At 31.6% G+C, this 13906-nt stretch overlaps 1 protein-coding gene across 9 annotated transcripts in view; it reads right to left on the bottom strand.

The window, feature by feature from the left end:
• The window catches only part of GRIK2 (glutamate ionotropic receptor kainate type subunit 2), a 703634-nt gene that overhangs the window by 183668 nt on the left and 506060 nt on the right, over positions 1–13906 (bottom strand). For 7 of the 9 annotated variants that reach the window (XR_012095020.1, XM_038000566.2, XM_038000567.2 and 4 more), the window contains one exon: positions 6347–6570. Coding sequence is in view for 8 of the 9 variants with exons in the window: in XM_038000566.2 (XP_037856494.1) it covers positions 6347–6570 (224 nt within the window). In the remaining variant the exon portion in view is untranslated. The remainder of the gene's footprint in view (positions 1–6346; positions 6571–13906) is intronic. The other 2 variants (XM_073022376.1, XM_073022374.1) reach the window with 1 other exon arrangement.

Here is a 13906-nt window from a genome sequence, read left to right as displayed (position 1 = left end):
AAGTGGGAAGAAGAATAACAAATAGGCTTTACTGCAATTTATTTAAGTAAAAAATAGGACATTAAAAATAAAATATATCTAAAGTTCTGTTATGGAAAGGTAAAATTGAAATAGTTTTTTTTTTTTTTTTTAGTAAAAAGTTGGCAAGTTGGTGGCAAAGATAAACAACAAAATTGGCATTTCATTTTAATGTGACAAGAGTCGTTTTGACAGCGGACTAGTGTAACACTGAACATCCCACCAAAACAGTTATCTATTTTTAAGTGCATAATAATTCATTGTTGTCCTTCACCGTACATTAAATGTCACCCATCACTGTGACAAAAACATGAAAGTTATTGCACGCTAGTCCATAGCTGAGATCAAAGCTGTTAATGCAAGCACTTTGGATATGGTTTTCTAAAGTCAGTTAAACCATCAAAAACACTATGTTTAGAACATCTTTACCTCTGAGCTCCAAGAGAAATACAGAATATTTTTTAAAGTATAAGGACTTTCAGTAATGTAATAGACTTGTCACCTTGTGACCACAGATCATGTTAAAGCCAAAATATAATGTTAAGACAGTCTTGGTAGTCACTGTAAATAATAAACCATTGAGCAGATTCTGGGGAGTCCATCCCCTGCTGCCTAACCCACTAATATAATAAATAATATTCTAATACTCTAAAAATATTTCAAGACAATTATGTACAGAAATGCACAAAAAAATTCCTATATTCTTTTAACTTAGAAAAATGTTATGCATGTAGCATATTGAATATTATTTGATTTGCTCTTCTACCTAAGAAGTTCAGGTTAGTTAATATTGTTTGGCTTCCTTTACACTTTCTCCTCTATTTGACCCTAATCATTTGTTCATTTAAATAGCCTAATGCATTTTTATGTAATAGTATTCATACTGCAAAATTTGGTATAGCAATTTATTCTCTAAAGTTTATTTGTATTTTTAAATGCCAATTTCAGAATAAAATATGCACTATTAAAGACTTAGTGAATAATTATTAAGGTTACATCAATCCTGTTGGAGAGATATGAGTGTACCATTATTCCTTTCTTTTAGGTTTGGACTTCAGTTATTCATCTCTGTACATCAAGCTTCTAAGAACCCTAGACCAAGATTTACACACTGAATTTCAGAAGAGCTCAACTGTCTTGGAGATACATATGGTTAACAGGACAAAAAAATCTAACTTATATGGGAATTTTAATTGACTCATTTCATAAACATTATCTATTATATCAATATCAATAGTAGCTTTAGTTTAATAAAATAAATATTTGAAGCAAGGTGAAAAATATATTTAATTATCAGTGTAAGGGGTGGGTGCCCTAACCAGACTTTTTATATGACTAACTGCCATCTCTATAATCATATGCCTAGGTGAAAGAAAAGAGAAAGGAAAAGGAGGGGAAAACATTTAGGGGAAAATCTGAGTAAGTATGAACCCATCATGGACAAGATTTCTTCCTGATCCTCTGTCAGCAAAGAGCTACTGTTAGAATTTTGGGATAAGGTCATTCTATGTCTAGAAAGCACTATCCCAGGCTAATCCTTACTCTTAAATAAGCATTCAGAGCTAATTCAGATAAGCATGCTGATTATGTCATTATGCTATAAATAATAACACAACTGCTTACAGGAGATCATCAAATATAAAACTCTATGGAGACAAAACCTAACACCATGCATCTCCTTCTTAATATTGGTTAAATACATTTAAAACATTTATTAAGTATTATTAGATGATTTTTCTTAATGTAAGAGTGAGGGGAAATTTTTAAAAGGCATTCACAAAATAATCTACTTTTAAATCCAATTTGAAAAAATTAAATTCTAGCAATTATTATTAGATCTTAATTTGTCATAAAATTAATATGATAGGATAGCAGATATTCAACAAGCTTCTAATCTATTAGTCTAATGACAACTTAACAATCTTCCTCATGCCCTGTTTCCTTTCTAGTTGTTTGTTTCTCTCCAGAAAAATATATATTACAAGATATTTTTTAGAAAAACGTATTTAAAATACATGGTATTCATACAGAATTTAGGATAATTTAAATATTATTATAACTTTATTCGAGGTTAATAGATATTTATTGCCAGATATATGCACTGATTGTGAGTTATTCAGAAAATAACACATTCAGTTGGGTTCCTTCTGGGATTCAAGCATTTAGCACAACTCTTAGTACTTATGGGTAGCCAATAGATATTGTTGAATAAATAAATGAATAAATGAGAAATTAATTTTTAGTATTTTATGGGATCTAATTAGTGCTTACTACAGGCTAAACAAATATTTGACTAATTGAGTGAGCAGTTGATAGAATAATTAAACAAAAGAGGAAACAGAAAACCAATCGAAGGAGTTGTTTGGTACCTAAGAAAATATGCTAGGTAAATTGTAATAATAATAACAGGAACGATATAAGATGATGACCAAAACAAAAGTAAAATTAATAATGTTGAGAAATTTTGACAATATTTAAATCACTCATTATAATTTAGTTTTGAGATAAAGCGTTTTTATTGCAAAGTATTACATAATTCTCTAATAGTTAATATTATGTAAATTCTAATAATTAATAAATATGAAATCTGTTATTAAAGTGGTAGTTATTTTATGCCTTTGTTTCTGTGACTTTCAATGAAAATAAAATACATAAGAATTTTTTGAAACATGATCTTTCTTTTCTCTATAATTGTTATGAAGAGAAAGAATACACTTAAAGATAAAATGCCACATTAATTATGACATCAACAATGATGTCAATGAGTATATCGGTGACCTCTATATAAGACATAATTTTTTGATAGGTAAAATAAGAATGCTAAAGGAAGCATGAAAATAAATGTATTTTAAATTCTAACAGATAGTGATTCCATTTAAATTACAAAGGCAATTAAATTATGCAATTTAAACTTGAGCATTTTATTTGTCTTTGCCCATCACAAACTTCTTTTATAGTAAAAGTTCAATACTATGTCAGAGTAGATTTTAGTTAAACAAATTCATTTGATTTGGGACGTTCAGAATTTAAAATTTAAATTGACCATATTCAGACTTTGCTTTTAATCTGATTTTTCAATTTTATTTTTTCAAATTTAGAAATATTTTAAACAAGATTTTAAGATTGAAAATTGAAAAAAAATATTCTGAGAAAATCCAGAAAATATTTATTCTTGTGTTATTACTTTACCAAGAATCTCTAATATTATATATGACTTAATACAATTTGTCTAACATTATTACTTAATGGGATATCTATTAATTTGCCCACAAACGAAGACTTTAAACTTATTTTTTTAATGAGGCAATTTGTTTTGAAATTGTTGAATAAGAAGCTGAAATAGTATCATTTTCCTATCTGTTCACTTAATAACTAATGACAAAATATAACAGTAACATTTCAAAATATAAAAGCAGTAGCAGTATTAAAAAAATGGTACATTGGCTGACTTTATGTTCTCAAATAGGATGACGTACTTGAATTTCTTTCATGTAAAATCAGTACCAATTACCGTAATTATACAGATGCTGTCTATGATGGTTTATCAAGTGAGTTATAGAAATATTTTGAAAAGTTAGATAAGTGCATATCCATCCATATGCCTCTATTTGCAGATGTACTTTTTGTAAGCTGGAAAGGAAACCAGATGCTTCAGTATTTGCTTTGACTCTAACTTCAAAAGCCGTGGGCTTGGAAAATTAGGAATAACTAAAATTCCTAATACAAATTTGAAGTAACCCAAAATTCTGTGTTTAAGATCTCCAGAAAAGTACCGTTAGACCTAATCCAGCTTGATTAATGCCCACACAGTTGCCTCGAAGTTGTCTCATGACATTTTCCTCTAGGCTTTATTTCTATCCTTCTGGGAAATTTGTTAATTTAAGAAAAAACAAGGGTACATGCAGACATAAAGGAAGCCTTTTTCTATATTTTGGAGTGTTTAGTTTTCTGTTTGGCCTGTGGGCTGGCAGAAGAGTTTTCTAGTCATTGAATTGCTTAATCTGAAACTCTTACACTTATTTCTCTGAACACATAAACTAGAGTGGCTGCGTCTGTCACTATAAAAAAGATGTAACTGGTCCAAAGATGATCAAAAATGTGAAGGCTGTTTTATTCTCACAGAAGGTGGAAAAAGCTGGAGCTAAAAGTTTGGGAACTTCATACTCCAAATTCTCATTACTGTGGGGAGTACCCCAAAAGTCACATAAAATTTTAATAGGCTCTACTGTACAGCTTCAAATGCTATAGAGCAATATGCTTCCAATACATAGTTTTGGGCAAATACGAACAATAATTATCTGAAGAACACAATTCTTTTTTTTTTTTTTTCTTGAGATGGAGTCTCACTCTGTTGCCCAGGCTGGAGTGCAGTGGCACGAGCTTGGCTCACTGTAAGCTCTACCTCCCGGGTTCACATCATTCTCCTGCCTCAGCCTCCCCAGTAGCCGAGACTACAGGCGCCCACCACTATGCCTGAATAATTTTTTGTATTTTTAGTAGAAACGGGGTTTCACCATGTTAGCCAGGATGGTCTCGATCTCCTGACCTCATGATAGAACACAATTCTTAATATTTAACTAATTAGGTAAAAATAATGCATTTGCAAAATAATTACATATAAATATGTAAAAAATTATCTGTGGGCAAATATATAAAACATATAAAAATATTATGCTACATTTTTTCTTTTCTTTTTTTTTTTTTTTTTTTTTTTTGAGATGGAATCCTGCTCTGTCTCCCAGGCTGGAGTGCAGTGGCAGGATCTCGGCTCACTGCAACCTTCCCCAGCTTCAAGCAATTCTCCTGCCTCAGCCTCCTGAGTAGCTGGGACTACAGGCGCACACCACCATGCCCAGTTAATTTTTGTATTTTTAGTAAAGACGGGATTTCACCGTTTTGGCCAGGATGATCTCAATCTCCTGACTTTATGATCCGCCCACCTTGGCCTCCCAAAGTATTGGGATTATAGGCATGAGCCACCACACCTAGCCAATATTATGCTACTTCTAATTGATTTTAGTCATTTTTTAACTTAATGAACTAAAGATTTTTATGACTAGAAATATATATATATATATTACTTCATTGGAAAAAAAGTGTTTAATTCCTTATTGAAAAATAAGTTCAATTCTTTACAAATACCCTTACTGATAAATTTATCAAAAGAATCTATGTAACATAATTGAAAAGACACTGCATATTTAATTTTGATTATACAGCACAAAACATATATATTTATACTTTATAGGTATTTTTATCACCATGAAAAGTTATATGTAGAATTCTAATTGATTTTTAAGAGTTATCTTTTTGATATTTAAAAAATATAAAAATTCAAAGAATATAATGAGTATGTGGCTTAACTCCATGTTAATATAGTCATGAATCCTGAGGTACAATACTAATCATCTTAATTAAAGCAAAAGTAAACTAAATCATACTGAAATAATCTATCAGTTGAAAGTCTGATACGGAGGCATAAATAAACATGATTACGATTTCCACCTCTGAGAGTAAAATAAAGTAATACCATCAACATAGATTGATCTGTATCACAGATTTTAAAGGCCATTATTAAAAAATAAAATTTATATATTTTTCATTTAGGCATTTTTCTTTTTTTCTTAATTTTTATTTTTCATAGAGATAGGGTCTCCCTATGTTGACCAGGCTGTTCTTAAACCTCTGACCTCAAGGAAATCTTCCTATCTTGGCCTCCCAAAGTATTTGGATTATAGGCATGAGCCACCATGTCTGGCCAGGTATTTTACCTTCTGATCCTATGACTTGAAACATACCCTACATGTCAATGACAATAAGGTACTTTTTGTAGTGGCATTTATTCTGTGGGAAAAAAAAAAACACATACATTATGTAGAATACTAGGGTAGTCCTTTTATAGTTAGAGTGTTTATTATAAATTTCTTGGTTCTTTAAAAAAGGCCTCCTTTTAAATTTTAGTACTTTGGTTTTTCTTGTAACTGAATTATTAACTCAAGTTAGTAAAACATGTTATTTTAGTTTTGGTGCATCAGAAATCTTTGAAGTGAGGCAATGATTCATTTATCATTTAGATTTAAAAAGCTTTTATATTCTGGTAATCCCTAAAACACTTATAGCTTACTGACACAACCAGCATGCTCTCTGCCCACAAAGACAGGACAGTACATTTTGATAAATGAATGTGATGCTTAAAACTTCATTATTTCTCAGCACCCCGTGGAAAATAAAGAACAGAAAAAGTAAAATTGATTGTGACTTTTGACAATTATTAGTTAGATAAAGGAGGTAACAATTGCCAAAAAAATCACAAAAGTGAGCATGTTACCTGGCTATGACAAAGAGCACACAACTGACACCCAAGTAAGCCAGCAGAATATACATCCAGATATCAGGGGAGAGAGGATTCAGGAAGGAGAAGACGCCTGGGTTTGTACCATTGGGCTTGCGGTACAAAATACTTATTCCAAGTGTCATAAAGGGCTTGGAAAAGTCGATGACCTTCTCTCGAACATAGGTAATAGCCAGTGGAGCAACTGCAAGGTCAGCTTTCTGTAGACAGAAACAAAAAAAAAAAGAAAAAATTGGTTTTCAGTCACAAGAAAAAATCAGTAATCAAATTAAATAAAACAAAGGTTTCACACTTAATTGTCTCAGTAATGATTATGTTAAAATTTAAAGCATCCCTTACTCTGAAGTAAAGAATCTGATTTACTGCACTAATCATTTCTATGTTCTTCTAGATTAGCAAATCGGCATTTATTGGAAGTACGTAGAGAAAAAAACTTCTTAGAATAAAAAAACTGAAGCAACTATTGTACACTCAGTACATGAATTATGCTACCAACCTTCTCGTAATTGCTTTTATTTTAAACTTTAAAAATCTATTTAATATTAACTATCATTTTCTTAATACATTGATCAACTTATAATAGTAATAATAACTACATCAAATTACATAGCTGAGAATTAAGAGACATTCTGATTTTAAAACTATAGAATACAGTTAAAAGGTTTTAGTCTTTAAATAGTTAAACTATTGTTTGAAACATCTCTCCGTGTGAATCTGTTTACTACCTCTAATTTGTTTTATACTATTTAATGAAAATCCTTGCAGCCTTGCCTAAATTGCATTAGGAAATGAGTTTTTCCATTTTCACAAAGTTGCTAATTTTCCACGGTAGCTTAAACATGTTGAATTAGTAATGCTTTTCACTCATCAGGTTATAATCATCTGTCAAAGATGAACTTAAGCTCTAATATATTGTAAGAAATAATTATAATATTTTAAAATAACGAAAGCATCTATGATGAGAAACTATATTGCTACATTTTATTATTAATATAAAAATTTTCAAAGAGAAAAGAACAAAATGTTCACTGTCAAGAGTTAGAGAAAGACATAAAAACATGAAATTATTCCTCCATGTTTTCTTGTCTCAGGCAATGTCAAAGGACTTAACAAAGAAACTTTTCTAAGTTTGTTGACAATATTATTCTCTGTGTTTGTTTCTGTGCATTTGTGTGTTGGTGGTGTGCAGGGAAAGAACACTGAAATGCTTGGAAAGAATATCTTTGAGAGGAGCTACAGAGAAAGACATTTCTCTAAAAACCAGGAGGAAAAAGGGTTTTAAAAATTCTGGGGGAGAGCATCATCATATTTCATATTCATAAATCAAAGAAAATATCAATTTAAAATAATAATTGCTAATATTCTTTAGGTAGCTGTAAAACAGGCACTATGTTAAGAACTTCACAGAAATTGTCACATTCCCCATAAAACTTACATAATCCTACTATTATTCCCTGTTTCAGATAAGGAAAATGAAACCTTGAGAAGTTAGAAAACATATTCATTTTCATAGAGTTAATTAATCATTGGAACCAGGGTATAAAGTCAAGCTGTGGGAGCCTACACCTAGAGTGTAACCATGACATTCATCTGAAAAAGCAACAATGGAATCATGGAAGAGTCATTCATTCATTCATTCATTCATTCATTCATTTGTACAGATGGAAAGGGAAATGTATAGAAACAACTCTAGCGATTGAAATATTACAGTCTTTCAGAATTTAGAGGTTCAGGTGTAGAGTGCAGGCAGAGAGAGTATTTTCTCCTGGAAGGAGACAGTACGTCCTCTAAGACGTAAGGGAGAAACTAAAAATTGTTTGAAGAAGTGAACAACTTTGTTAACAGATATAAAGTAGTTGATATGGTTTGGCTCTATGTCCTCACCCAAATCTCACATTGAATTTTAATCCACACGTGTTGAAGGTGGGGCCTGGTGGGAGGTGATTGGATCATGGAGGTGGTTTCTGATGGTTTAGCACCAGTCCTCTACTGCTGTCTCCTGATAGAGTTCTCAGGAGACATGGTTGTTTGAAAACGTGTAGTACTTCCCCCTTCCTCCTTTCCCCTCCCCCATGCTCTGCCATGTGAGGAGGGTGCTTGCTTCCCCTCTCCCTTCCTCCAGGATTATAAGTTTCCTGAGGCTTCCATAGCCATGCTTCCTATACAGCCTACAGAATTGTAAGTCAATTGAACCTCTTTTTTTCATAAATTACCCCGTCTCAGGTAGTTCTTTATAGCGGTGTGAGAATGGACCAATGCAGTGGTAGTTTAAGAAATATAGACTTCAGGTAAAAAGTGAATAACATAAAGTAGTAGTTTGTCCCTGTTTGGAGAGTTGACTACACAGCACAATTTATGCACGTGTTACTTCATTCTGTACCTCCTTTCTCTTAGGCACATGAAAAGCAAAATTTTATCACATATAAACCATATAAGCGAATATGCTATAAAGTGGTAACTTTTTACTTTTTAATTGATAGATAAAATGTTATGTATACACAACATGTTTTGAAGTACATATACATTGTGAAATGACTAGTCTAGCTAATGAACATATGCATTACCTCACGCAGTTATCATTTTTATGGTAAAAATACTACATCCACTCTCTTCTTATATAGAATATTAAAAAGTTAATTTCATAGAAGTAGAGAGAAGAGGCCGGGCATGGTGGCTCACACCTGTAATCCCAACACTTTGGGAGGCTGAGGTGGGTGGAACATGAAGTCAAGAGATCGAGACCATCTTGGCCAACATGGTGAAACCCCATCTCTACTAAAATACGGAAAAAAAAAAAAAAAAAAAAAAAAAAAAGGCCGGGTGTGATGAAACACATCTGTAGTCCCAGCTACTTGGGAGGCTGAAGCAGGGGAATCACTTGAACCCAGGAGGCAGAGGTTGCAGAGAGCTGAGATTGAACCACTGCACTCCAGCCTGGTGACAGAGTGAGACTCCATCTCAAAAAAAAAAAAAGGAAGTAGAGCGAAGAATGGTGGTTACTAGGGGATGGGCTGATTATAGGGGTAGCGGGAAAGGTTGTCAAGATGCTAGTCAAAGGAAATAAAATTTCAGTTAGACAGGAGAAATAGGTTCAAGAGATCTATTGTATAAAATGATTATTATAGGTAATAATATATTGCATTCTTGAAAAATGGTAAAATACGTCTAATTCATATACAACAAAAAAGTTAGAAAAAAATTCAAATAACACATATTAAAAGAACATAGCTACATTATTCCAAAAATGTTGTAATATAGGAATATATTAATAGGACTGAATAGTCATATATTAATTTTTAAAATTTATTTAGCATCACTTAAAATAAAAATTCTATTCCAAATATGAAAGAGAAAAATAGAAATTATGTAATTCTATAATATTTTTAATTATGAAAGATATTAGCCATTTAAAACAAAGGATACAAATAGACACATTCAGACATTTCATTAAAAGTTTAATGTACAAACAGACTGTATTACATCCATACAATGGAATATTATTATTCAGTTATAAAAATAAATGAGCTTTCAAGCCATGAAAAAGCATGGAGGAAACTTGTATGCATATTGCTAAGTGAAAGACACCAGAGAATTTAGAGGGTCAAGTTCAGAGCCTCTGAAAAGGCTATGCACTTTATGATTTCAATTATATGACATCCAGGAAAAGGCAAAATTATAGAGACAGTAAAAGAACAGTGGTTGCCAAGGATTCAAAAGAATTGAGATAGTGTTGAATATGCAGAGCACAGAATGATTTTAGGGTGGTGAAACTATTCTGTAGGATGCTATAATGGTAGACACATGATATTATACATTTATCAAAACTTATTGATTGTACAACACAAAGAGATAATCCTAATGTAACTATGGATTTTAATCATAAATGTATCAATAATAAATCATCAACTGTAACAAATGTACTACAGTAATGGAAGTTGTTAATAACAGGGGAAAATGTGTATGGAAATGGAAAGGGAGAGGGTCCAGGAAAGTCTGCTTTCCGCACAATTCATCTGTAAACCTAAAATTTCTCTAAAAAATAAATTATATATTTTTAAATAACAATATGTTGTCTTTACTATATCCTCAGTTAGTAGATATATTGTGTTAAACTAATTTTGCTTGTGTTTGCAGCCCTAGATTGGGAAGGTAGAAGGGGAAAGAAAAATGAATGTCATAGTAATAGCTAGCATTAATGTGTCTATTATGAGGCAAAAATGTGCTATATTATTTGGAAGATTTTCACCTCTATTGGTACTCACTACAGCCCTACAAAATTTATAGTGTGATTTCCTTTTTACAAATGAAAAACAAAAACAGAACAGCTAACCCAAAACCTGAGATCTTAAGGAAAGTATGGCTCCAAAGATGACTTAATGAGGCTAATTTCCCACTATTTTTCTGTACAACCATTCAAATATATCATATCCATTTCTGTTGTTCTACCGGTTTTGTTATTTCCCTTCCCAAAATGATATTCTTTTTTCTCTAGTATTTGAATTCTGTAAGACACGTCTCTGGTTCTTTTCCTCCTGAATACTCTATCCACATGAATTTCTCTTCAGTGAATTTGTATATAATTTATAAATAGAATCATGTAATCTAATAGGCAGCAATATTTTATGCTGTGTTATTTCTGGTTATTTCACATATAAGTCAACCAATATGATATGAGAGATCTGAATGCACATATTATTGTAACTGTATTGTCTCAGTTTCTATGAGAGTGAAAACAGTTGAAAGCCTGCAGGCATACCCTTCCATCAAAGCATGTAACTCTAAACTGAGGGAATGGTAACATTTCCCTCCCTGGAAATCTAACAAAGACACCTACACAGCAGCCATCTTATTAAATTAATAAGCATTAATTTAATATTCTACCATTCTATGTGAAACTCTTCCAAATTGTCTTATTTATCTTTATGATCATAATGAACCTAACATCCCTACGGCATTGGATAAAATTTGACACCAAGGAACTGCTTAGTAAATGTCTGCCGAATACAGTTTCAATTTAACTTACTAAAATTTTCAAAGAAAATCACTCAGAGAACTTTTAAATGAAACTTTTTTCTAGTCCTACTATAGAAATAAAATTTATTTGTACAATAATATAATTCCAATTGAACTAACCATCTAGATAGAGCAGATTAATTCCTTTTACAGAGTTACATAACTAATAGCAAACTACCAATTATATCTTATAAAGCAATGGTAAAAATTATTGGTCTAATTTCTGGAAACCTAAACCAAAAATTAGATAACAAAGCATATCTTCATGAATGGCACAATGACTCCAAATTTCAGTATGTTGTGAAGTTTTCTTCTTTATGAAGTTTCCGAAGTCAAAGAACATAATGATCTTATTTTTATAATACATGATCTCGTCAGTGAAACACGCATACTTCTAAAGGTTCTTGCAATTTAACACTGGAAAACCAGTTCTAAACCTTGTTTTCTTTTCCATGATGTGGTTAAATGCTTAATAAAATGGGTAAAATAATTAAAGTAGTAAGTTCATATGAATAAATTGGAAACATTTATTCTGACTAAGACACTTAAGCTAGTTCCTTATTCATATTCAATGTAATGTCACATGTAAGTAATACCACATATTCCTAAACTCTCCACAATGCATATAATGCAAATTATTTGTCTCTGTGTGCACTTGAAAGAAAACACAGTTCACCTTCTGTACATATGGCACACTACCTCTGCCACTACCAACCTGGTCACATTCCTGAACTCTTACAATGGCCTCCAACTGGTCCCCTATTTTGATTCTTGCCCAACAAGAATCTCTTTCCCATCCAAACTGCAGAAGGTTCTTTCTAAAACACATACCAGATTACCATTTTCTGCTCAGTATCCTCCAATGACTTCTAGAACATGTTTGCCTACAAAGCACTACAAGATACGGCTTTATCAACGTTAATTCCATCACTCTTCTGGTCTTTCTCACTGTTGTTTCAACAACTCTTTCTGCCTTGCTAATCCTAAAATGAGTGTACAAATTCCTTTTTCCAGGCCTTACACTTGTTGTTCCCTCTCCCTGGAGAGCCTGTCCCTTATACACACAGATGGCTTATTCTCTCATTTCATTTGTGTGCTTGTTTTGATGTCACTTTTGCAATGGGGTTTCCATAGCATAGTGGCTATCATTCGCCTGACAATTACTCAAAGGGGTCTTTCTTGAACACTCATTCTATCACTCTTTATCTCCATACAGTACTTTCATTTTCTTCATGAAACGTGCCATAAACAGACATTGTCATTTGTCAGTCTTTTTCTATTAGAATGTAAGTTCCTTTTGAGTAAGGAGTTTCACTATTTTGCCCAATTCTGTAACTCTAGTGTCTAGTACAGTGACTGGCACAGAGTAGTCACTAAATAACTATTTTTTGAATGAATAAAACTATCACTATTGCACATGGTAATTCCATACTCAGGACCCCCCTTATGATTATTATTATTATTATTTTGCCAAAGAGAATACTCTTGAGGTTTGTATTTTCACTGTTTTTCTTTTCTCCCAAAGACTTCTTTTAGATTAACTATTGGGTCATTTTTGTTGTAAAGACCACATTGCAGTAAAGGTAGGGATATTTAATAAAAATGTCCTTGTACTTCATCCCTGCCATTTCCCCAACAACTTCAGCCCACTGTTTCTGTTGAGTTCTCCATCTCTGGCAGTATGAATGAGAAATGCCAGATTACATGGTTAATACTGGAATCATATACAAGGATAAAAATGAATTTTAAAAAAATGAGATTGTTTTATGTGCATGATTTTTAAATTTTGCTATGATAAATAATAGTAAATAACTACTAAAGTGTTTCATAAATATCTCTGTGATTAACTGTTTTAGTTATTACCATAAACAAGTTACCGCATATGATTTTGTCAGCACTCACTAGATGTTGTTCAAGAAAAAACTGATGGGATTAAAGTTACATAAGTTTAAAATATGAAAAAAAAGACTTGTATAAATTGTATATTTTCCATACTATACAAAACCTAATATGTATTTGCAGTTTACAAAAATATAAACTTATGTTTCAGAAATATGAATTTAGTTCATTTTCACCAAACCAAGTAGTGAAAAAAGTGAAAAAAGTGAAAAAAGTTAAGTGAAAAAAGTTATTCATACAATTACCTATATATAAAATATTGTGTAACATTCTATAATTATTATATTTAAACATATATAAAACCAAAACAAGGCTATTACTTAAAATGTAATGTCATTATATATTTATCAAACAAGTACTTGGAAAGAAAAAAATAAGTGATTTCTTTGAAATAAACTTATATGCAAACTTTCAAAATAGAAAATTAGAAATAACTCAAAATGTTACTAAAAATCTCAGGTTATTTCTTGAACCTCTAAAACGTTCATATAATTTCTTGTTAATGAATTTAAGACACTATTTCACCTATATATTTTCTGCTAAACCCTTTTAAATTTCCCAGTTCAAATGCAATAGGACCACAATCAGTGGACCAAGAAACAACTACTAGCACTAAAATGGATG

Source organism: Chlorocebus sabaeus, chromosome 13 (assembly GCF_047675955.1).
Source record: "Chlorocebus sabaeus isolate Y175 chromosome 13, mChlSab1.0.hap1, whole genome shotgun sequence".
Taxonomy (NCBI): domain Eukaryota; kingdom Metazoa; phylum Chordata; class Mammalia; order Primates; family Cercopithecidae; genus Chlorocebus; species Chlorocebus sabaeus.
The sequence above is the reverse complement of the archived record's forward strand: the minus strand, read 5'-3'. Positions and strand labels throughout refer to the sequence as shown.